At 42.5% G+C, this 25,622-nt stretch overlaps 1 protein-coding gene across 1 annotated transcript in view; it reads left to right on the plus strand.

The window, feature by feature from the left end:
• The window catches only part of jmy (junction mediating and regulatory protein, p53 cofactor), a 47,100-nt gene extending 21,478 nt beyond the window's left edge, over positions 1-25,622 (plus strand). Inside the window, exons 3-10 of the mRNA XM_015943133.3 lie at positions 16,703-16,853; positions 17,296-17,465; positions 17,780-17,945; positions 18,265-18,455; positions 18,553-18,627; positions 19,917-20,015; positions 20,155-20,653; positions 25,113-25,622. Of these exons, the coding sequence (XP_015798619.1) occupies positions 16,703-16,853; positions 17,296-17,465; positions 17,780-17,945; positions 18,265-18,455; positions 18,553-18,627; positions 19,917-20,015; positions 20,155-20,653; positions 25,113-25,423 (1,662 nt within the window). The 3' untranslated portion in view covers positions 25,424-25,622. The remainder of the gene's footprint in view (positions 1-16,702; positions 16,854-17,295; positions 17,466-17,779; positions 17,946-18,264; positions 18,456-18,552; positions 18,628-19,916; positions 20,016-20,154; positions 20,654-25,112) is intronic.

The following is a 25,622-nucleotide window of genomic DNA, read 5'->3' on the forward strand; positions in this document are numbered from 1 at the left end:
AATCTGACAGTAAGTAATATTTCCTAATATCCTCGACTGACACTTTAGCCCAAGTAAGCTTCTCTGTGTGTGAGGGGCTCTGGTGTTGGAGCAGCACAGGCAAAGATTCACAGTTTACCACTAAGGAAACAGGGATGTGATCAGTTGTTGCCAGGGAGTATAAGATTTCCACCCTGGATATGCATTCGTGTGCATCCTCAGTGCATATACAGTGATCAAGCCAGGAAGTTGAGTGCCATGCCTCACTGACATACGTGTGGCTGTCTGCTGGCAGTCTCTCTTTGCTAGTTAAAACCAAGTTATTATTTACACAAAACTGAATCAGATGTTGCCCAAAGGTGGAGCGAGTGTCTGAAATATCAGCATTCATATCACCAACAATAAAAACACAATTAAACTCACACTGACTGATAAATGAGCTTAAAAAACCAAGTTTCGCCAGATATTCATCTTCATTCTGCTGACTCTCATATGGCATATAAATATTTAAGATCATGAATACCTTCTCATCCATAACAATCTTTACTGCAATGCACCAGTCCACATTTAGCCTGACAACAGAAATAAAAGGATCATAATCCTTGTGCCATAGGATGGCCACGCCTCCAGGTATCCTTCCTTGAATAATTCCAGATGACAGATCAGTAGTGGACTCCCCAGCACCAAAAAAATTGCAGTGAAAGGAGTTTAACCGATCCAGGTTCTGTTTGGGCAGCATTGTCTCTTGCAGACATAAAATGTCAACATCTTCCAAAAGTTTATCGACAACAATACGACGTGCCCTATCCCCAGCCCCGTTACCAAGGCGCAGGCCACGGGAGTTATATGACACAATTAAGTTCAAGTTACCAAGTTTAAATAAACCAAAAACACCCAGCAGCAAACAGACCAGCACGAAGGAGAGACTGCTACCACCAAAACAGCTCTCCTAATGTCTGAAAGAAGCTCCTTTATGAAGGGAGAAGCGCTCCCGGTGATTTTCTACATCTGCGATAGCCACGAAGCAGCGCATCTGACCCCGGAAGTTGTTGTCCGTTGCCGGGAGACGAAGGGGCAAAACAGGAAAATAATCTAGTAGTGGACGGACGTTGTTCCGGGTCTTCGGTATTTGGCGGAGATGTTAGTGAAGGCGGAGAAGAGGGCGAACTTGAGGAAAAACAGGCAGATTCCTCCTCTATTTACAAACTCCTGGGGATGCAACAAGTGGGCGCGGTGCGTCGACTTCCGGATCTGACGTCGACAAATTTTTAGAATCGAGCCGTCGACTTCGTCGAGGCTTCGCTACAGCCCTAATATATATATATATATATATATATATATATATATATATATATATATATATATATATACATGCATACAGTACAGGCCAAAAGTTTGAACACACCTTCTCATTCAAAGTGTTTTCTTTATTTTCTTTATTTCTTTCTTTATTTTCATGATCATTTACAAAGGAGACAACAAGTGCTAAACACTTCTGGGACCTCATACATGACTGTCGGAAAACCATTTCAGGTGACTACCTCTTGAAGCTAATCGAGAATGCCAAGAGTACAAAGCGGTTATCAAACCAAAGGGTGGCTTTTTAGAAGAAAATAGAATATAAAACTTTTTCAGTTATTTCACCTTTTTTGGTTAAGTACATAACTCCTCATGTGTTCATTCATAGTTTTGATGCCTTCAGTGAGAATCTACCAACGTAAATGGTCATGAAAATAAAGAAAGCACATTAAATGAGAAGGTGTTTCCAAACCTTTGGCCTGTACTGTAAATAAATAAAAACATTAAAAAGTTGTTATGTTTTCCTGTTAGGTCGACCATTATTCCAGTAACAAAACCTTTCTGTTTGGCCAACAATGAATCCTGGGATGGGATGGGTCAGTAAGAGCACACCAGAAATGTTCTGAAGGTCTGTTTATGAAATTTGGTCCAAACAAGGATGCATTTTAAGTATAATTCCAGTTTGATTGGATGTTTGTATTATAACTTAAACATGAGCACGTGAATTATTGATTATTCTTTTTATTCTGAGCTACTACAGCAATCAATTTCCCTCTGGGATTAATAAAGTATTTTTGAATTGAATTGAATTTAACAGTCCATGGCCCTGAAGCGACCCGCAAGAGCAGAAGTAAATACGTATAGATGCTACACGTGTCATGTGTGATGTTGCTCATTAAAATCAATCTTGTGTTGCACAACCCAGAGACCGCTTCACCATCATGTCAGCGTGTGCTTCCTTTGTCAAACATTAATACGCACCATTCCTGTGAGCTGTTAGGCCCAGTTAGAGGGTTCTGTTTAACTGGGTCGACTCTGTCTTCTCATAGATGATCTCTCTCGGTCATTGGTCATTGGGCTGCAGGGTGGCGCAGTTGTTAGCACTGTTGCCTCGCAGCACGAAGGTTGCAGGTTCAAAACTCGGCTGCGGCCTTTCTGCGTGGAGTTGCGTGTTTTCCCCATGCATGCGTGGGTTTCCTCCGGGTACTCCGGTTTCCCCCCACAGATCACAACATGCCCTATAGGTTATAAATTGTAAGTTGCTTTGGATAAAAGCATCTGCCAAATAAATAAACATAAACAAACATAAACATTAATCCACTGGTGTTGTGAGTACTTTTCCTTCACACAGCATTCCTTGCTCAGCACGCTTAGCCAGCATGGTTTCTCTAGCTAACACAGCTGTGTGTTCATGGGTGTGTTTATGACTCTGTATCATGATGGTATTTGGCCTCCTATAGGTGGATCCTGATCTAAATAAAGAAATACTAAATTGTACTGTATGCATGAGCAGGAATCTGTTGATATTTCATGGCTGTAATGACCTGAATCAGTGTAAAAGCCTGAAAAATCTTTTGAGTTGGAATGATTGAAGACTTTAAACCAAAGAGAGAATTATTATAATACAGGCTAGGGCTGGACGATACGGTCCGATTAAATATAATTTTTTTTCAATTTACGATTTTTTTCCGATTCTTGCTCCCCTCAATTATTAAGAATAGCAATAAGTACAAACTGAAGGCACCTTTAAGCCAATTTTGTTTTTTATTTAATCACAAGCAAGACAAATGTAACCCTCATTTCTGAGATGAATAATGAATACATGAACACCCTCTTGGAATAAAAGTGCCATGCTTCACGTCTGTCGCAGCAAACCCAAACCAATTCCAAACAACGGATGATTTCATTCCTTTCTTAGGAACAAACTTCCCACTCTCACCGGTGGCCATGGACTCGCCTGCTGTAGCTGTTTTGTGTGCGTGCTGTGATGTTGTTGTCGCGGTTATGTGAAACGGAAGCTTCGGGGGGCAACAAGGCGCTATTACATAAAAATTTGATGTGCTTTTTTTAAAATTGCCCACAACAAAAAAATTCGAATTAATTCATTAAATTGATTTATCACCCAGGCCTAATACAGTCGTGTGAATATCAACTAATGAAGCTGTACTTTTATATTTTAAAAATAATATTGACAGTTTTTTCTGTAGTAGTACTAATTGTACTTCTTCTGAAGGTTTGAAAAACATTTAAAATACTCAAATGGTCTGTAAAAAAGCAGTGTCAGAGATTTTATTTCATTCATCAAACATGCAGGATTATTGCTGAATAGTTTTCTGTCAGTTTATCGATATATTTAGCTTTAATTCTAATGTTACTAAAGGAACTTTCCAGTTTGCTGCTTGTATGCAGGTGCAGGTCAGAGGTCAGGACAGGGTGGTCCCAGTAAAGTCAAATAAAGGCAACTAGACTTGCCTTGAATGTGTGACGGTGTTTTACTGACATGTTCAGGAGGCTTTCTCACTGAATGGGGAGCCTTAAGGTTGGTTTATGCTTGACGCGTCCGCGAGGTTCGCACGGCTTCGCGCGGAAAAGTTGCGTCATTTTAACAACCACGCCCCTCCACCGCGCCTCCGCACGGCCCAAACTTTCCGCACCGCGCACCTAGGAAATTTTCTAACCACGCGGACGGTTGGACGCAGAAAAACATGGTGGACCGGCAAGACCTAGTATGGCAGAGGTTCGTAAATACAGACATTTGTATGATTCAGCTCTCAAAGATCACCGTGATCAACATGTTGTTAATAATTCTTGTAGAGAAATAGCTCGCACTGTCGGAAAAGCCAAGGACGCTGTTAAAAAATGCTGAAATGCCATGTTGTAAACAACAGTAATTTTTACTTCTACTATGGTGTAGTGTTGGATGCATGCCGTAGAGCTCCATGCTGCCCCCTACAGTTTGGGAGAATATTGGCTCACCGCAGAGACAAGCCGCATGAACCATAAACGCTGCAAGTTGTGAAGCGCCGCATCACCAAGCGGAAAGTGAATGCGTCAAGCACATCGACATATAAATATTGGACAATGGGTTTCCATAGACTCCAATAACACATTTTTGAAGAAAAATGGGAGGTGGCCACCACCGCCATTTTGACCATGTCACAGGTTCCGTCAAGCCCAGACAATTCCATAAAAGGGAAGAGAGGAGGAGCTGAGTGTGGGGCTGTAAGACTGGGATCAACTGACGACACCCGGTCGAACTAGCTACAAGCTAACCTGAAGCTAACCCAAAGCTAATGCGGAGGTGGGAGCTAAGCTAACGGAGGTAGCAACCTAGCTACACCGGAGTTAACTGTGCACAACGCCAGAGCTTCTGAGTCAGAGATACGCCGGGCTCACCGCTGGGTAAAACCGGGTGGAACACAGAGGTCTCCCGAGAGACCGGCAAGCCGCACAGCACACAGAAGCCGCGATCAGACAGAGATGCGCCGAGCTGCGGGGAGAAGTGGCGTATTTTGGCGGTTCTGGCTTACCATAAGAACCAGCTGTCAGACCGCCGCAGCACACAGAAGCCGCGATCAGACAGATGCGCCGAGCTGCTGGGAGAAACAGCCGTCAGCCCGCGCAGCTAACAGGAGCCGCGATCAGACAGAGATGGACTGGGCTACGGGGAGAAACAGCCGGCATTCCGGGTGGAAAACATCGGTCTCCCGAGAGCTCCACAAGCCGATAGTCGGAACCCAGCTCCACCAACATGTTATATTTCAACCCATTTTCTAAAGTGCAGCATTATGTTAAATGCACTGGGTTTTACCCTATTACATTTAAATTTCATGGTTAAACAGTACATGTTAAAATCTAAGCTCAGCTCGGCAGTGACCTGAAATACATAAATATAATTTTACTTACCAAAAAAAATGAAGTGGAGACTCCTTGGACGCTCTATTAGTGCAATTAATGCCACAGCAAGTCATTTTGTCCAACAATTGCACAAATAATTTACAAAAAAGAATACACACACACAGAGACTCAAAATCCCGGAACAGTTTCCAAGCCAGACCGATGCTCCACTGAGGCCTTTCCACGGAGCTAGCTCTGTGGTCACGTGTGTTGGATGCTCATTAATTATACAGAATTTTAGGCTTTTAATACACTTAAACAGAAGAGTGAGAAAAAAATTCACCCCCCTCAGAGTTGTCATGAGTGTAAACTAGATCATTTAAACCATAAACATGATCTGGTACCAGGCTGTAAACATGTTTATTTCTGCTGTGAAATTGGTATTTTTAACATGGGAGTCAATGAGGATTTGCTCGCTTCTGACAGCATCCCCTAGTGGATGAGGGTGGAACTGCAATATATTTCATTTCCGCGTTTGCTTCAATTTTTGACCCGCATTGTGGGGGCTTGGTCAAGCATAAACCAAGCTTAAGGCTCCTCCCCTTTTGGTTGGCCCATGGATCCCCTTAATGAAAAAAATACAAAGAATGTAAGTGAATGGGGCTATAAAAGTTATAGTCTGCTTAGCTTTACGCCCTGAGTCATGCATATGCTGTGCTAATGAAAAGTGATTATGTGTGTTTCGATTATGTCAGTCCTGTAATTTGAGATTAATCAGCTTGTAAAACTTCGTAACTAAAATGACAAATCAGACTTTGCAGACTCTCCTCTCCCCCACATAGCTGCTGCATTCCATATAACCAGATTTATAGTGGTTTTCTCACCTTTAATATTCCTCCTTTAGTCCTGGAAGCTTTAGTAGAAGCTTGCTAAACTCACAGCTGATGTCTTCTTCTTCTCCATGTCTGGTTCGATGATGTAAATTTGGTGAGACCAACATTTGTAGTCCTCTACGTGTTTTGACTCAAACCTAAAGTAACTTTTGCTGCCTGTCGAAAATAAGCGCTTCCTTGGCATCAAAAGCATTTTTAAAATCATACGTGAAATCCATGGCACATATCAAACAGGTTCAGAAAATAACTTTTATCGGTCCATGGACTCCCATTGGTTTTTTTGACCCATGGATCAGAAGTGTGAGCGTGCCTTAGGCTCTATGGTGATCCAAGTTTGATTTGAGATAACTTATCTGAAGAGAAATGTATTATCCTCCCCCAAAAAATATGGAGAAGTCTCTGATATGAAGAGCACAGCGAATAAAATGGAAGATGATTTGGTAGAAAATAGGGTTGATGAATCAGGGAATGTTTTATAATTTTGTTGTCTGCATGTGTTTTACATGCTGGAGTTGTGGGGTTTAAAGCCGTTTGTGTGTGGGAAGCAGTTGAGATCCCCCCCCCCCCCCCCCCCCAAAGATTCCCTTAAATTGCATTATGGGATTAGAGTCTCTAGGATTTAGGTTTTTAGTCTCTAGTCCATACCCGGGTCTTAAGCTGTGGCTCAAATCTGAAGTAGATGATCTAGCACAGCCCCCGTGCTGCACAGTCACCACCTAAAGGTTATAAGAATGGACGTACGTCAGCTTTTAAGTATCTTTGTTAGAGTTTCTCGTGCTCTGTGGTCTGTATGCCTCTTTAACCTTTTTCTAAAGAAAACCCTTTGCCAGAGGTCTATTTGTTTTTGATATATTTTTGGATCATTCTCACTAACTGAAATGTGTTTGATGCCAGAGTTTTCCAGCTCTGCCACCTGCTTCCCTCAGGGCCATCCAACAGATGAAAGCAAAGCTGTATGCAAATGAATCCATGGTGCAGGTACAGGGAGTTGTTTCAAAAATCCCAAACTGTTATAGAAAATAGAAGAAGTAAAGCATTAGAACACTGCGCGTCCTTATTTACATGCTGTTTGCTTTTTACTTGGTTTTGTAAAGGTTGTTTAAAAAGGACAAGAGCAGACAGGTACTAGTTTCACCTGAGTCATTTAAGCTAGGGTAGGAGTTCCTGTAAGCTTTTTAGCAAGCTTCATTTAGACAAAACACAATTCAAAGGTCCAGGCTTCCCCTTAAGCCACGCCTCCAGAATACAGGAGAATGCTGGGTGTAATGGATACTGTCAAACAACCATCAAAACACAAATAACCCTAACCTTCGTGCCTTTTTGACTCTTTGTTGACACCTTTTCTGCTGTAACATGAAGCACCTATGTGTCTGTATAACAAGTTAGTGTGCTAGCTAATATAGCTAGCCTAGCTACGGCTATGGATTCCTGTTCCTGTGTCGAGAATGCACAACTCATGCACAATGGGGGGTATGTGTAGAGGGGAGAGACGTGGTCAGAGCCAGGGCCATTTGGATGGATGGATCATGCTGCAGTTATGAAGAACAAGACATTCACAATGACTGGATGAGATTTTAGAGGGTGAGACTGGATGGGTTCCTTCTATAGGAACGTTTGACTGATTGGCTTAAAGAACTGAACTGTATTGGATTGTTTACTGTGTGAAGTGCTTTGTGACGACTCGTCGTGATTTGACGCTATATAAATAACCTTGAATTGAATTTTCCCAGTATTGTACGTTTCAGAGGAAGAAGTTTAATTGTATATCACTTTTCACAGACACTCACAAAGGGCTTTACAGACAAAAACAAACATATAATAAACAACAAAACAGTAAATAGAACAGCATTACAACCAATGGTGGGGAGGGATTATGGGAAAGACAGCCAAAAACTAGAGCTAGGAGACTGAAGGTGGGTGGTAACCAGTTTGGGGAGGGCGGAGGTGGCCAGAGGGGCAAAACAGAAAGTCAGTACTTTCAGTAGGTAGGAAGGCTAACCTGGAGTTACTAAGTGTATGAGGCATTGAGTAGATAACAAAAGCCAGGTATTACTAAGTATGTGAAAGTATTGTTTAAATTAAAGGGTACAGTAGGCAAGATATTAAATAGAACAGCATTACAATATACTATCAATTCTCAAGAGATTAAATGTTTTCAGGAGATTAAAATAATACAATTTTAGTCAAAACATGTAATTTATTGGTAGCCATCAGCAGGGTTTCTCCCAGCTCTTTATAAGCCAGGCTTTGCTTGGCCACCCGCCAGGCTAAGCGTCATGCCCCACCCCCCTCCCCGACCCTACCGTGTCCGCTGACATGAACGGCGCAACGAAACTGGAGCCCTCCATCAGCTGATAGTGGTGAGAAACAGCAGCAGAACGTGTGCACCCCCCCCCCCCCCACACACACACACACACACACACACCCAGTTCGTAGATTAACCGCAATGCGACCAAGTCAGTCCAGAGTCGTCTCCCGGATCACAACAGTGTCAGACAATCCCTGTCCATAAATCTGACCAAAGCGTTTTGAGCAATGTGCCAAAAACTGCTCCAGAAAAACATCTCTTGCCTCACCTGGAAATACATCATCATATTTTATTTAAACTAAGTCCGGATAGTTTGTGATTTTAGCCATAAATAAAATGAAAACCTGGATTTCTAAATAATTGAAAATAGCAAAATGGGTTGTTTCAATGTGCAGAAGGATTATTTATCTTGGTATTTGTTGCTAGTTTTGAATCAATTGGCAAAAAAAGTATTTTTACTGTTTTTTTGTGAATAAATGAATTGTATGTGCATAAGCTTAATTGAACAAATGACCTCCCAGTGATGGAGGTGTCGTACGGTGGTGCTGAATGTTGCAGGCTGAACCTGTTGCACGTTGGTTCTGCTCAGTGTTTTGTGTCCTGTTGCCAGGGAAGTTCAGAGGGTCATCATGAATTAAGTATGTCTGAGGTACCGCGCTGCGCTCCGGTTACTGTCACACAGGAACTTTATTGTTACGGGGCAACAGTTGTCACAGCTGTTCTCAGCACACCTGCTTGTGTTTACCTCTGACTGTCAGGTAAATTACATACAAATACGAAAAGATCACATGACACGAAATGCAAATCAAGCAACTTGTGACCTGGATTTAAGTGAATTGACTGTAATTGTTGTTTGTATTTGGATAAATCATGATTTACCTAAGTGGCTGTCTATATTACACTGCTGGAGCACTGCAGATGCTTTAGTCAGTTTTTATAAACTCCTTCATGTTCTGGTATTCATTAAAAATGAAAAGAAAACAAAACAAACATGGAAGTAGTTTTTCTATTTGGATTTCTTTGTCAGTATATAACAGCAAAATATAAATAACACATTTCATATGAAATCTAACGAACAGCTCCCAACCCAAGCAGTCCATTCTGTAAGGATAAAACTTAACAGCTCAGCTGTTCATCCATCGCTGCTTCTCAACCTTAAAATCTAAGCTGTTCTTGGCAAATCCCCGCCTGTGTCCACCACACAGAAATGCTATTTTAACCAAAGAGATAAAGGCCACTATGACAGCATGTGTGTTGTAATCCTAGCAGCACATAATGACAGGAACTTGTGTCACCTAATTTTAGACAATCTGACACATCTGTGTTTAGTCACCAGTAGCTCCTGACCAGAGGTGTTAAGAGACTTCACTCAGTCCCCTATCAGTTCCTATCAGTATGAAAGATTATGCTCCATTTGCTGCAACGCAACAGTGCCACCAACTGCACCACCATTACGCCCTCTGTCAGTCTTTTGCTTTATCATTTTAGGGTGATCTGTAGAATCCTGCATTGGGACTGGGATCCTGCCAGATGGAAGGCAAATCTTGCTGGAGCGGTCGGCTAAAAATTGGCTGTGGATTAGGGCTGCTCGATTATGGCAAAAATAATAATCACCATTAATGTGACTCAAATTGAGATCTCGATTATTTAAGACGATTTTTAAATTTATGTTGATTTTATTTGTTTTTATTCAGTCATAAAATTGCTCAGGGCACAATCAGGACAAAAATAAATAAGAAACAAGATGATCACTAAAATAACTCCTGATTCCCAGTATAAAAGGATCAATATACTTATAGCTCATAGTCTATGACCCAAGGGCTATAGACCTTGGTTTAACTCATTTAAGTCTAACAGTACAGACCCAAATACCAATATCTTGCAAATACTGACAGCAAGAATTATACAGTGGCATTTATAAAAAATAAATGCAAATAAATTGATGTTCACAAAATGTTGCATAACATTTATTTAGTCGTGTCAAGGTGCTGTAGGTGTCCTCATAGAGATTAGTTATTATTTAGCAGCGTGAGGAACTTATTTCTAGCTTATTTATAAACTATTTATTTACAAGTCCATCAGTTAATGTAATAATTGTCCCAACCACAGCTGCACCCCCCACCCCCCAACCCGGTCTCACAGCAATCAGGGCAAGCTGCATGTGTGTTTAGCCGTTTTTAGTGGCTCAGGAGCCAGCAGGTACGGTGTGTGTGTGTGTCACTCACTCTGGTTACTCCAACAAGGAGTCGGCTATGAGAGCTGTTTCTTTAGCGACTGACTCATCACTACATCATTCCCTTTCCTAAAGTCCTGAAGAACTGTCCGGAGCGCAGGCGGAGTGTTTAGCTAACCTGCAGGAAATGTCGACGACAGTTATCCAGAAAGTAGCTAAGGGTTACCAGAGATGTTTCTGAGGTGTTCGCTAGGTACTTTTAAGATTAAAAAAGTCAAGAAGGGGGTCTGAATAGCTGTTGGAAATAACGTCGCTACTTTGGCAACAATGTGGGAGGAGCGCTTCATTTGCAACTCAGGGCAGCGCAAGTGGGAGGAACAAATAATTGGCTTGTTTTGTTTTTATAATCGTTCAAAACTCAGATCGTAATCGTGATTAAAATTCGATTAATTGGGCAGCCCCTACTGTGGATACCAAAATTGTTCGTAGTATGGATGGCACAACGGAGGTTGATAAAGGAGCCCTGCACTGGGACTGAGATTAGTAATCAAGTTAAGAATGGAGAGTGTACAACTTAAGAAACAAAAATCCTATGGAAAAGCTTGAGATAAAACACTGTTTATAGGTGAATTTGATTGTAAACTATGTGTTTGTTTTTTTAGTATCAGTCAACTATACTGCTTTACACTAACCAGGGGGTGACCAAAGAGCTTAACATTTAAAGTGGACAATAATGAGTCTGCAGGGCTGGGCCAATGATGCTGGACCAATCGGGTGAGACGGAAACTGACCTCAGGAGGGTGGAATTAAAAAAAGAACCCTGCTGGTTAGGGCTGGGCAAAAATCAAAAATTTATAGTTATCGAAATTTCTTGCTCTTATCGGGATAATTTTTCCCATGTCAATAAATTTGATAATAAAAAATGAAAATGTGTGTAAGTTGGCAACGTCCCTTTAAGAAGCTGCACCACCTTGAGTCACATCACGTAAAAATGTGACTCAACGTAATAAACGTGACAGCCCCATCTAGTGGACAACTTTTGTTTCTCCGCATACCTGTAGTTATCGTCCATTTATTGTTATCGAGGTGAAATTTTCAATATATCGTGATATTGATTTTAGGCCATACCGCCCAGCCCTACTGCTGGTTCTAGTGTGATGTTTTGTTGCTTTGTTCAGTAAATTAGACAGGGACATTTTCACTGACTCAAATGAAATACGCTTCAAACACACACACATCTGTCAGGCTCTTTGCAAACCTTTGTTTACAAATATCTTGGGACACGCACAAAAAACATGATTAAAGCTCAGGTTAATTTGCATGAATTAGGAAACCAATATTTACAAAACACAAATATAAGAATTGAAGCATAATGAAGACCAATTCACATCCTTACAAAAATAAAAGGATTTAGGCTTTATTGTGTTAGGTCATATTTAATAAACCCTTTTACATAATGAAAATGGTATTCATAGAATAAACAAAAAACTTCAACATATCTGCTGAAAATGAGAAGACACAAGCTTCTTATCATCAGCAAATTAGCTGTCTATGATGCATTCATGGGACATGTGCTGTCTGTTATGTGTAGATCATTTCCTCCTTGCTCCAGTGCTCCATGTTTAGTTTAACTTTGTTTTACTGCAATTTTTCTATTTTAAGGTGAATCCTGTTAAAAAGCAGACAGATTCTGAGCTTTGGTGTGGCTTACTGCTAGCCTAGTGAATTAGACCAAATTCTTGCTTTGCAAAGAATACATTTATTTAGTCTGGCTTGCCAGGCTAGCTTACTGCTGCCTTTTACATTGGAACCACAGAAATCAACACAAAACGGAGCAGAAGGTTATTTTTAGATAATGTAAGTTTGGGTGCTGCTTTGTGCAGAAAGTGTTTTCCCCTCAAACCCAATGAGTAATAAAAGTTAAAAGAACATCTTGGTAAACGCGTGTTTTATTGCTGTAGCAGCACATCATGTAAACAGTGTGGCCTAGGAATGATCTGTGAGGACACCATTAAAAGGCCGTGGTCCGAAGCGTCCCATACCAGCTCAGAATGTGTTTTCTGTACATTTGTAGTTTTTCAAACTTGTATCTAACACTGTCCACTTGTGTTACCCAGGATGTATGCTGGAAATATAGGGTGCAGAATTAGGACCAAACTTAAAGCCTAGTTTTTACATCTTCATCAGCATCTTTGTGCTCACATGTACTGACGGAGATGGTTTCCTTTATTACTTCTCCGTTTGCGTGTCAGTGTTGTGAAGCAATTCATCGCCAGGACAGCAGAGGGTGTAGCGCTTTTCTGGCACATCCTGCCATTATTGTAGTCATGTCTCTAGTGTGTTTATATTGTGTTTATGTATGTCACTTTTTAACTTGGACACATTTGTCCTCCACTTCTCCATGCAGTCACCATCTCGAAACTCATGTTTCCCATCATTTCCTGACACGAATAAAACATTTGCGTGGTATATTTGCTCTCCTTCAGTGACGGCTCTAAAAACATTTCATGTTGTCAGACATTTTCCGTAAGACTTTCTTCAGTCTGCTCCGTGTCTGTCGCTAGTTCGGCTCTCGTGTAATTCTTTTTAGGGGGAATGGTGGTGCTGTTGACAAAGTTAAAGGAAGCGGCGTCTTGACCAATCACAGACTTGGGGGCTTGTTGGAGAGCCCATAGTGAGAACTGATAATGGCGTTGTGTGTCTCCGTACTGACGCAGATGGAGAAGTATAAACTAGCCTTAAGACCCCAGCTATAGCTACTTCCATGAACCAGGAATCTATCTCTGTTCTGATTTAAGCTACTATCTGATTAATGATAGCTTCCCCATTTCTAACGACAGCATATCCTTGCTAATGGACAGCAGAGGTAGTAAGAAATCCAGTGAGGGACCCGCCTAGCCATGCTAGTCTCTAGCTTCTAAACCGCTGATGCAAGCGAAGATTCTCCTTCTCATTTTCTAGCACTGGCCGCTCGGTTACTAGCGCTAACCTATCAATAATAAAAGTAGTAGTTTACTTTGCAATGGAAGTTTACTTTCCTTTCCGAAACTGCGCTGCTCTGGGTGGCTGCATGTAGCTCTGTTGACTATATGTAAGTTTTGCCTTTTCTTGGGCATTTTTTCTTCTAGTTTCTCAAGAAAAACTGTATTTTTTGGACACTTCACATTTCTGTTTCTGGTGCTGAGAAGCTTGGAGGATTTTTACTGCTATTTTTTAGCTTTTTTCACTTTTTGAGCATTTGTTATGATGCGTAACCATGGCAACAAGCTGGTTTACCATCGGGAGCAGCTGATTAACATTGGAAAGGCTGAAATAATATCTCAACTGAAGCCACAAATCCCAAATGAGCTAAAACACAAGAGGCATGGATGCAGAGCGAGAGCAAAACGGAGACAGAGAAAGAGGAAATTCTCTTCACAAGACTGTCGGACAACAGAAGAGTGTCTTCAGACAGAGGCTTCTTCAGTTTCGCTGCAACACTGACCGCTACTGGAGATCCTTCCTGCCAACAGCCATTGTAATATACAATAACTCTTTGATGACTTGATTGTTATTATTATTCTGTTATTATTATTCTGAGCTACTACAGCAATCAATTTCCCTCTGGGATTAATAAAGTATTTTTTAATTGAATTGAATTGAATTGAATATAGCTTCCTGGTTTGAGGATGTATCTACGGCTGGGTGTGTGATCATCTTATTTTTGGTCCTCCTGCTTCAAAGAGGACCTACATTCATTATTTAAGTAAATCTGCTGTAGCCTCTAGTATAAATAGATGCGTTGTGAAATGTTTTCAATGGAGAAAAAAGCTCTGGTGCTCCTGTTTTGGGATGTTGAAGCTAGCCGGAGGAGTGGGTAGTGGAAAATGGCAGGATTTGGAGTCTTACCCATTATTATTCATGATATGCAAACGTCTCGCCTCTTATTGGCTAACAGCAATGCAACTCTTCCATGGCCTCTAGTCGCACTTTTTTCTTGGGTAAAAAATATGCAACGTTGATATTTTATTTCCACAAATGACAGAAGCATGAACGTGTTCCGCTATGTTGTAGAGTTGCTAATGGTTAGCTTCTGCAAGCTGAGATGTGCTCTGCTCTCTCCTGGATGGTCTATCAACAACAGCCTTGCGTTGTCACAAGCCAAGGTGGATGAGTTCATGGAGGCAAATATTTCCCTGTGACGTAGACGACTGGCTTTTTCTGACCCATCAGTTGTCTTTCGGCGACTAATGTAGGAAATGGGGGGGTTGAAGACTATTTTCATGTTCAGCATGGACGTGAAGCCCAACATGACCATGGTCATATTTCAAGAACAGCAAGTATACGTTTCTCTGTGAACCTCCGCTTTATGACCAAAGCCACCACTGGGGATGCAATAGTCTTAATTTTGACCCTAATATTACGCCATAGACACAAGTCTCAGAAGGGATGGCTAAAAACATATTTTTAAATTATAAGTTGTTTCTGTGTGAAAGCCTAACAATGATGCTTTAATTCCAATCACGTTGGATTACGTTTGGCGCTTTCGAGAGATGAAAATATTTCTTTATTGTATTTTTCACACCAGATTTGTCCTGTTAGAGGTTTTAGACCATTTAAAGATCATCTCAGCTTTTGTGCTGTGGAAACATCATATGCCATCATAGATGCTTATTTACCAGGTGGTCTACCTTAATCAGGCCCGACCCTGCTTGGCTTAGTTTAAGATTAGCTGTGCTGAGGTTGGGAATGCTGTGAGTTTAGTCAATCAAATAATAAAAAAACCCGGCAAAACAAATGCAGACCACAGAAAAACTAGGGACAAAAAAAGTCACCAATTTAGAAGCATGAACAGTACTGTAACCTCTTGTCTAATGATTATTAAATGTTTTGTGTTATTCTCCTGTATGAGATGTTTTTTTTTTCAACTACATGTTCTCACAGTCCAGTTGGCTCTTTACCAGCCGTAAGAAAGCTCCTACTTTGCATAAAACCAGTTGAGCTAACTTGTGAACCAACTTAATGCACAAACGTTTGGCTTCTTTTTGCTTCATCACAGAGGTCAAACCGAGCAACACGAGCAACAGCACGCATACAGATGAAGCAACACATGCTATCAAATGTCAGAGTCACCGGGTCCAAGTGTTCTGATTAAAAGACAGTCACTCAGGGCTCTGTGAGGGTAGAAGGAGTTAGGTCAGACATTCTGTAAGTTAGCTCATATCTCCTTCCTGGACAGATTTTATTCCCTCCCAGACCTTTTCTCTCCAGTCTGTGATGTCACTCTCCTCCATTACTCACCCAGTCTCACCCTGTAGCCCCTCCCTGTTTATGAGCCTCACATGCAGTTACATTAACAAAATACCCGTGAACAAAAACAAGGTCCTTTTGAGGGTGGTGGGGGATACGTTAGCTTTGTTTATTTTTGGAGCACACATCTGTTTTGCATTGAGACATTAGCATCTAACTTACATGTGCAGCGAGGCCCCGGTGGGGAGTTAGCTTCACAGTTGGTGTACATTTTGTTCCATACCGTGTTCTCATGGAGACAGGCTTGTGTTTTAGTCGGCAGAGGAGAGGATGTCATACTGATGCACTTGTTTTGTTCTCACATGGCCTTGACACGAGTTGAAAAACGATCTTTCTTTGGTTCATCCTTTTGTGAGTTGTTTCTGCCGCCCAGTAGCAAACTGGGTTAGTGTAAATAAACAAAGATGGCACGTCTCACTGTGACCGCCATCTGATGGATGTTTACTGGGACTGCAGAGCACTTGGTGGAAGGTTTGAAGACTTGACAAGATATAACTGAAGCCAAAAATAAATAAATAATAAACAGCAACGTGTCGTCAAAAACCAAGGCAAGCTCAATTATTTTGTGTAAAAAAGCAAATTCTCAAGTTAAAGAGTTTTAGAACTTATGATTTTCACTGATTGTCATAAATCCTTTTTTAGGTCTAATTTGAACCCAACAACAAACAAACCTGCAAATGTTTCTTTGTTTCAGTAGCATCATAAACGTGGAAAAGCATCATAAAGCAGAACGTTTGGCTGGATTCCTTTAAATGGGGATAGTTTGCCCCAAAATATAAATAGAGAAGTTTAAACCTCAAGCTAAATGTACTCCGATCTAATGTGATCGCCCGTCTTCTGGTCAAAGCGTGTGAGAACGGCAGGTGTGTTTTTGCGATTAAAGAATGCACGACTTGATGTTGTACCTGTTTTGCATCTCGTCAGATCTGCCTGGAGACGGAGCGCCTGGGCCCTCGCCGCGTCGAGAGCCTGAGGAAAGAGGATGAGGAGTGGCAGAGGAAGGCCCACTCTGCAGTGCTCTCCATTCAAAACCTGACTGTCAAGTTCTTTGAAACCACGACTCGAGCCCAGAAGGGTAAACAAACAATGAGCCGTTTCCTCTCTTTATGGGAAAACGTTGAACACTGTCTTTGTTTTGACCTTTGAACCATTGAAGAGGACTATTGTAGGTCATAACAAATGTTCTCACATGCACTGACACCATCTGACTTCAGGTTTTCCTTCTGCTCATCAATCTGTACAATATCCAAACTGTATTTAGTGGATTTTTGCACCATTTTTTCATTTATTCTTTTTGCAGTTTGTGTTTGAGTGCACTGAAGGAGCTGCTTTTAACCTCATTTCACATGCGTAAAGTGACAATAAAATAGGCATTCATTCATTCATTTAGTTGTTCCATTGTAGGGTTTTTCACAAGAAAATGGGAAAATCACATCAAGACCAACTTATTGTAGATTTGTGGAAGTGCTTGGTCGTGTTCACTCTTAACGATGTGAACGCCGCTGTTTATGTTGCAGCACTGTACGAGCGAATGCGTGTGGACCAGAGGAAGTTCGGAAAGTCATCCTGGGCGGCTGCAGTTGAACGCATGGAGCGGCTGCAGCACGCTCTCTCCAAGGAAACGCTGCAGCTCATGAGAGCCAAAGAAATCTGCCTGGAAGAGAAGAAACACGGCTTGAAGGAGGAGGTAAAGTTTATCAGGGTGTGTTCTTAAAAACTTTAAATTGCAACAAGAGTTGGAGAGAGAGGGCGGGGTTTGATAACGGCTGTGATGGAAAAATGACCTCACAGCTCCGGCATCCTGCAACAGAAGGAATAACATCCTGAGTTCAACAGTGGGAATAATGAGTCACTGGGAATGACAGTGGGGTCAAAAGCTGAAAATACACTTTTCATCAGAACAAATGAGAAAGTCACACAATCCTTTAGGCCCCAGAGAGGGTTAGAGTTTGGGTAAGACAGTCGTGATTGTGAGACTGTGTTTTTTTTGGTTTTTTTTAGATGCAGAATCTGCAGGGAGGAGAGGATGCTATGGCACGTCTGGACCAGTTGGAGGCGCTGTATTATGAGCTTCAGCTGCAGCTGTACGACATTCAGGCCGAGGTGCTGCGCTGCGAGGAGCTGCTGCTGACCTCGCAGCTGCAGAGCCTGCGCCGTCAGATGACAGGTGGGCGTGGCTGCTCATGCTTTCATGTGGTGGTCGAGTCGTAACTGACCAATAAGAACAGGAGTAAACACGAGTAAAGTTTGAGGATCAGCTGTTGTCGTGTTTCCAAGTGTGGAGGAGTTATTTTGTAAATCATGAATCTTAGATTTGAAATGTAAGTTTCCTAAACGAGTATTGGTCAGAGTAATGACCTGCTTGTGTACATGTGGTAGAGAAACCTCGGGGAGAGTTTTTGAAGTAAATCAAAAACCACAACTTTATTAACACCGAGTGACCGGACGAGCAGATTTTCAGTGAATCTGTTCCAATTCTCCACCAGAGCGACAGGATGAGGTGGTGTACTACGATGCCTTTGAGAGCCCCGATGCCATGAAGGATAAAGAAGAGCCGGCGGTTCCACTGTGGCCCCTCAAAGATGCAGAACTCTACCTCCTCCAGCAAAGGACGCGGCAACTCGAGGCCCGCCGAGGTCGCATCACTGCCAAGAAAGTCTACCTCAAACACAAGAAGGTGGGATAGAGAGGGCTCCTTTTGTGTCTAACAGTGGCTTTAGAAGCTGCGGTGGTTTCTGTAGCGTCTGAGCTGTTGTGTGCCGTCTCCTTTTTAGGAAATCTGTATTGTTAATCACAACCAGAAGATACAGCAGAGACAAGGAAGTAATTCTGGCTGCAACTCTTTAAAGGTACGGCAACAGCTGGAGTTTGTGACTGAATCTGAACAAGGTACAGAATCTGAATCTGGTTAAAGGTACAGGAGATCATACAGGAAAACAAACACCGTTCAAAGGTTCAGTCCCTTTTCTTCAGATCCTCCTCAATAAGCCACGCCTCCAGAATAAAGGAGGATGCCAGATTCAACAGATTCTGTCCAACAGCTGTAAAGACATTATGTTATCTCAGCTTTTTGACTCGTTTTTGGCACCTTTTCCACCATAGTTCCTAATGTAACGCACCTACATAATAGAAGACTGGCTAATACAGCTAGCCCTGCTCTGGCTTCACTTCCTGTTCGGCTGCTCCAAGCTGAGAATGAATGCACATCGAGGGTTATGTGTAGAGGGGGTGGGACGGTGAGAGGCCAGTGATGGATGGATCAGGATCCAGTGGTTCATACCGGGCCGTTCATAGAGAGGTTTTTCCAGAATTGTCTTTCAGAGACGATTAAAATTCTTTTTTTTTTCTTTTTTTTTTTTTTTACAAAACATTTAATTGTTGGTTGCCATCAATACATGAAAGACATTTCAAGCAATATGGCAAAACATCCTCTTGAAACACACGTGAGCCCACCTTTAACCACATTATTGGGAACAGTTCCACCAGCCACACCTGTAGAATCACTAGACACCGTTAGAGTAACACGTCTCTTTCTAATGTCCCACCCCAGAACTTCTACACTACGGCACACCCCACTCAATTAAGGTCAGAGGTTACAAATTAAGACAGGGCAACAACGGCTTCCATGGTTGAGTTCAAGGCAAAGCGTCTTACCAGAATGAACGCTTTCACTAAAAGCCGCCTGCATAATCTCCAAGGCTTTTGGTGAAATGGTCTTTAGTTTAGCATGAAAAAACTGGACTTCTCATTGGTTCGTGTTCCGTTACACCTGGTGTAGAAACAAAAATGTGTTTCAGAAAAACAATACAGCAAGAGTCAGACATGGTGGTGGTAGTGTGATGGTCTGGTGCTGATGAAAACATGAGAATGTCTGACCTTTGACCCCCAAAGGGTTATTATGTTGGAAAAACCCTCCAATGTAGCCAGAATAGAGTGACTGTAAAGAAGAGCAGGGCAAAATTCCTCCTCAGTGATGCGAGAGACTCGTTACCAGTTATCCCAGTTTCTGCCAAGAGCAAAACAACCAGATAATAGCGTCAGGGATCAATTACTGCTTCACGCAGGGGCCATGTTGATAAAAGAAGAAACACCAACTAAAACCAACCAGTTGGTTGATAACAGACTGTTGCTTCTTCAGGCAGGGGGCGGAGCCGAGGAAGATGATGAGGCTCAGAGAAACGCCTCGGTGATTCAGGAGAGGCAGAGGACTCTGGACAGACTTCGTAGCCTAAAGCAGGTGAGGTCTGATCTGAGATCAGCATGACTGATCATGGACTCGGGACGTTCATAAGTTTCAGGTGTTTTGATGCATTTTAATCATCCCGTCCCGTTTCTTGCTGACGTGAAGCTTAAGTGTTGACGGTGTCTCCACACAGCGGTATCCAGGTCAGTTCACTCTGAGGTCCAGCCGGCAGCATCTGACTCACACTCGCAGTCGGCAGCGAGCGGGCCAGCAGCCCAGCACCCAGGAAGTCAGCGTTCAGACCGACTCCGCCCCCGACCTCCCAGAACTCTCAGCTCCTCCCCCCGCTGACGGCGACAGCGTCTCCCTTCCCTCCGTTGACCTCCGAAGTCTAGAAGACACTTCGCCTTTCTTCTCTCTGCCTCCTCTCTTATCGTCTCCGTCTGTTCTGTCACTGGATCTGCCTCCTCCTCCTCCCCCTCCTCCTCCCCCACCACCACCTCCTCCTCCATCACTTCCTCCCACAGAAAACCCCCCAGCCAGCCCTGTGCGGGAGCTTAAGCATGAGTCTGAATCCTCCTCGCTGCCACTGGCTCCTTTCTCCCCTCGCTATTTTGACAGCAGCCAGCTGCTGTCAGCGAGGACGAAGCTGAGAAAGACAGCATCTCTGGACTCATCTCAGTGGAGGAGAGGTGAGGAGGGGGAGGGGTTTGTCTAGATTATTGCTTCACCATCAAAGACTCAGACCAGTAGGACTTATGGACTGCTATTGGTTACAAAGAAACCATGAATTACATTTATTTAGGCAAAAACACGTTTTACTTAAATTTTCAAGAAATAAAATACAAAAATCTTTAGCAACTGTTTAGTCAAAAGGACACTTAAAAAATGCAAAATTGTACCTGCTTATTTAGCAGTTTGAAAAGATAAAAGCTCTCAGCTCCCTAAATAAGGTAGAACATCAAATCAATCTCACAACATTGAGTGTTATGAGATTTAGTTGTTATTATTTGAATTATTTATTTCCCATAGTGAGCTACAGGTGCGAGATGTGTGTGGTGTCTTCCACCTCTGAGAAAGTGCGGGTCATCTAGCACAATAAATTACTATATATATTTTAAAGTTTTTATCTCAGGCTTCTGACGTTCCCGCTCATACTGTATTCAGATTACTCAATAAGCAAGCTATGAATCTAGCTAGTATTCATTCAAAATGCACGGATACTCCCCGCAACATCCTGGGACATTACATGTGTGTTCTGAGTATCTTCTTTGTTGTTTTCTTCTCATCCAACATGGTCTTTAGCTGTAGTTCAGGCTAGAATTAGCAGTAGCTTAGGCTAGTGTTAGTAGCAGCTTGGGATACCGTTAGAAGTAGCTTGGGCTAGCTTTAACACTAGCTTAGGCTAGTATTAGCAGTATCTTCAATTCAATTCAATTCAAAAATACTTTATTAATCCCAGAGGGAAATTGATTACTGTAGTAGCTCAGAATAATAATAATAATCAAGTCATCAAAGAGTTGTTGTATATGACAATGGCTGTTGGCAGGAAGGATCTCCAGTAGCGGTCAGTGTTGCAGCCAAACTGAAGAAGCCTCTGACTGAAGACACTCTTCTGTTGTCAGACAGTCTTGTGAAGAGAATGCTCAGGGTTGTCCATCATTTTCTTGATTCTCTGGAGAATCCTTCTTTGCATTATCTCCTCCAGCGGTTCCGAAACTGCCGAAACTCTGGCTGAGTCCTTGAAAAGGCTTGGAGTTCCTCCATCTTGTTGGCCAGTGATCTCACATTGCCCATTATGATCGATGGAAGAGATGGTTTGAATTTCCTCTTTCTCTGTCTCCGTTTTGCTCCCGCTCTGCATCCACGCTTCTTGCGTTTTAGCTCATTTGGGATTTGTGGCTTCAGTTGAGGTATTATTTCAGCCTTTCCTATGTTAATCAGCTGCTTCCGATTGTAAACCAGCTTGTTGCCATGGTTACGCATCATAAATGCTCAAAAAGTGAAAAAATTGCAGTAAAAATCCTCCAAGCTTCACAGCACCAGAAACAGAAAAGTAAAGTGTCCAAAAAAATAGCCTCTCAATTCAGGGTCTGCATCCTTCGAAGGACCCAGCCCACCCGGCCGACGTGGGCTGCGTCCTCCGTCGGCCGGGTAGACCGGATGTTAACGGCTGTGAATTTGGACAGGCCTAGCCTTCATGAACTCCCTTGGGAACGTTCCGTCGCCTAGCAACCGTGGAACCGCTGAGCAGGGAGAAGGAACTTTAAACGATGGAGCTCGACGTTTTATTGGCCTTTTTAATCATTTCCTTGACTGTTGGAGAGCTAATTCAGAGAAAATACTTTCGACAAGCTGAGCCTGAGCAAAGATGTGATAATAGTTTTTAATACTTCCTAAGGGTCTTAATTTGACCAAAACCGATTTATCACCTTTTAAGACTTTTCAAGACCCAGCGGGATACCCTCTAGTAAACAATTCTCATTTGTAAACAAAAATAAAATTCAAGAGTTTAATGCAGAACTGATTTTATTTAGATATTTCTTTTATATGTACATGTTTAATCTTTATTAACCATTTTTTTCTAGCAAAGTAAAAAGCTGTCAAAATTCTTCCTTCTCTCCTGGGCCCTCTGCTGCTCTGCCTCCCTCTGCAGCCTCATGTCCTCCGATCAGCTCCAGAAGCTGGTCATCGCTGTCACCTTCCCCTGGATGCCCATTTTGTCCAGAATAGTCTTAACAAACATGTAAGAAAAGAAACAGGAAGAGAAAAGAGGACAACGGGTTATTCCTTTCATGTTTTTGCAGAAAAAAATAAACTCAAACGAGTTTTTAAAATATGAGATGTTATTGTACCTCCATGCCACAGCCGCCGAATACTTTGCTCCGGTGATCATGTGGTCCATCTCCACCCTAAGCTTAATAAAGTCCCTGGTTTTCTCTTTCGTTCCTAAAATACAAACTTCTATTAAAATCAGGGGGAAATGTAGCGGGAGAAGTACGACACCGAGCGCGGCCGAACATACGAGCCGAGACCGCAATACAAGCACTTTTACTGTAACATTTCTAACTAAAATAACGTTCATGTATCACCAAAAGCCCTTAACCTAACAGTTTTCAAGTTTATACTGACATTTATATGCGCAATCCTCTCCAACAGCTCCCGCTTCACTGTCCGCCATTGTTTTTAAGTTTTTCTGCCGGCCGGCCCGCAAGGCATCTTGGGAAATGCTACCTATTGAAGGATACACCGGACCCATCCTTCATTCAGGCGAAAAGAAGGCCGCATTCGTCGACCGCATTTGAAGGAGTCTTCGAATTGGGACAGGCCTAGTCGCGGCGCTGTGACGTAACCGGCTGACAAATCCAGCTGACGTAGGATGCAGACCCTGAATTGAGACACAGCCATACAGTTTTTCTTGAGAAACTAGAAGAAAAAAATGTACAAAAAGGCAAAACTTACATATAGTCAACAGAGCTACTCCAACATGCAGCGCAGTTCTTGGGCTAGCATTAACAGAAGCTTAGGCTAGTGTTAGCAGTAGCTTGGGCTAGCATTAACAGTAGCTTAGGCTAGTGTTAGCATTAGCTTAGGCTAGCATTACCAGCAGCTTGGGCTAGTGTTAGCAGCTGCTTGGGCTAGCATTACCAGCAGCTTGGGCTAACATTAACACCAGCTTGGGCTAGTGTTAGTAGCAGCTTGGGATACCGTTAGCAGTAGCTTGGGCTAGCATTAACGGTAGCTTGGTCTAGTGTTAGTAGCAGCCTGGGATACCGTTAGCAGTAGCTTGGGCTAGCATTAACAGCAGCTTGGGCTAGTGTTAGCAGCAGCTTGGGATACCGTTAGCAGTAGCTTGGGCTAGCATTAACAGTAGCTTAGGCTAGTGTTAGCAGTAGCTTGGGCTAGCATTAACAGTAGCTTAGGCTAGTGTTAGCAGTAGCTTGGGCTAGCATTATCAGCAGCTTGGGCTAGTGTTAGCAGCAGCTTGGGATACCGTTAGCATTAGCTTGGGCTAGCATTACCAGCAGCTTGGGCTAGTGTTAGCAGCAGCTTGGGATACCGTTAGCAGTAGCTTGGGCTAGCATTAACAGTAGCTTAGGCTAGTGTTAGCGGTAGCTTGGACTAGCATTACCTGCAGCTTGGGCTAGTGTGCTGTTAGCATTACTGCCACCAACATCTATAAATAGCTGACACTGAAGTGGGGTGGGACATGCTAATTTAAGGTGATGTTAGATGATGGTTAAGGTGATTTGTCTAAGCTTAAACCATATTTCAGAACCTGTACAACTTTACTAATTAACATAGGGAAGCAGGCCGGAGATGGCACAGGTGTTTTAAGTACATTTGGCACCCCAAGCTGCCTTTACACAACAAGGTAAATACAGTTTGGGTTTCCAGGACCCATTTAAAACTACTCACTCCTCCCAAAAAGTTTTTGAATGTCGTATTGATTCTGCCGTGTTAAATCGTTTCAGCAAGCTTCCCCCATGCAGTATATTATGTTGCAGGATGCATGTTTGACATCTTTCTCACAGAAGGTATAAAAGTTGCACAGGGTAGACATGTTTGTTTGCGTTTTGCTGCGAAGTGTTATAGGAATGGGGAGGGAGATGCTACACTGCCTAAAGTCTGAGCTACAGGTGATCAGCACTGAAAAGCATCGATCGAGATATGTCGATCACATACTTTCCACGGACATTGGCCAAAAACGATCGGTGGCAGACACTATTGAACTTAAAGACAAGCATTTTAAATACAGAAGCGTGTGATTCTGCTAAAATGCGGGTAGAAAACACTGAATCAGCAAAACCTGTTAAGGTTACATGTACTGAACTCCGAAGATAAAATAAAACTTTGGTGAGCATTCACCAACTGAAAAGATGGAAATCGATGTAAAAGAAGAGTCGCAAATATGTTTGATTTTTCCACAATTTTCAAACAAATTCATAAAGATCAGATTTTTGGTCCAACTGATCAGAGATTTTTATCGTAAGTGAACTCGGAGTCTAGAGAAAAGACATTTAAGGCCTTCTAAAGGGTCAGAAAATCTAAAGCTTTTATTGTGAAAAGTCAACATCTCAGATGAAATATCTGATGACCTTTCTCAGCACGTTTGAAGTAAACAAAATTGTTTCTCTCTGTTCTTCTCAGTGAGCTCACCCATGGACGAGGTGTTAGCCTCTCTGAAACGCGGAAGTTTCCACTTGAGGAAGGCGGAGTTGCGGGTCCTGGGCCCCGACCCGGACGACGACAGCAACAATATCCTGGCTCAAATTCGACAGGGTGTCCGTCTGAAAAAAGTCCGTACCCGACCGGAACAACAACGCCACCCAAAGAGCTTCCCGCACTCGGCCGACGCCCTTACCCGCAGCATCCACGAGGCCCTGAGGAGGATCAAAGAGGCGTCTCCGGAGTCTGAGTCGGAGGACGAAGGCCTTCCCTGCACCGACTGGGAAAACTAAAGTTTGAAAAGGTTTCAAACATCAAAACTTGACTTTTTTTTTATTCCATGCAGCCAAATCAGTCGAGCCCAACCCGAGTCGAGCAGACAAGCTGGGGTCACTCGAGGACGCCTTGGTGCAATTCAGACAAGAAGAAAAAAACGTTTTTATACCAGCAGACATTTGTTATTTGTAAAGAAGGGTCATTCTTCCTGTTGTT

The sequence above is a fragment of the Nothobranchius furzeri genome, chromosome 6, assembly GCF_043380555.1.
Source record: "Nothobranchius furzeri strain GRZ-AD chromosome 6, NfurGRZ-RIMD1, whole genome shotgun sequence".
In the NCBI taxonomy this organism is placed as follows: domain Eukaryota; kingdom Metazoa; phylum Chordata; class Actinopteri; order Cyprinodontiformes; family Nothobranchiidae; genus Nothobranchius; species Nothobranchius furzeri.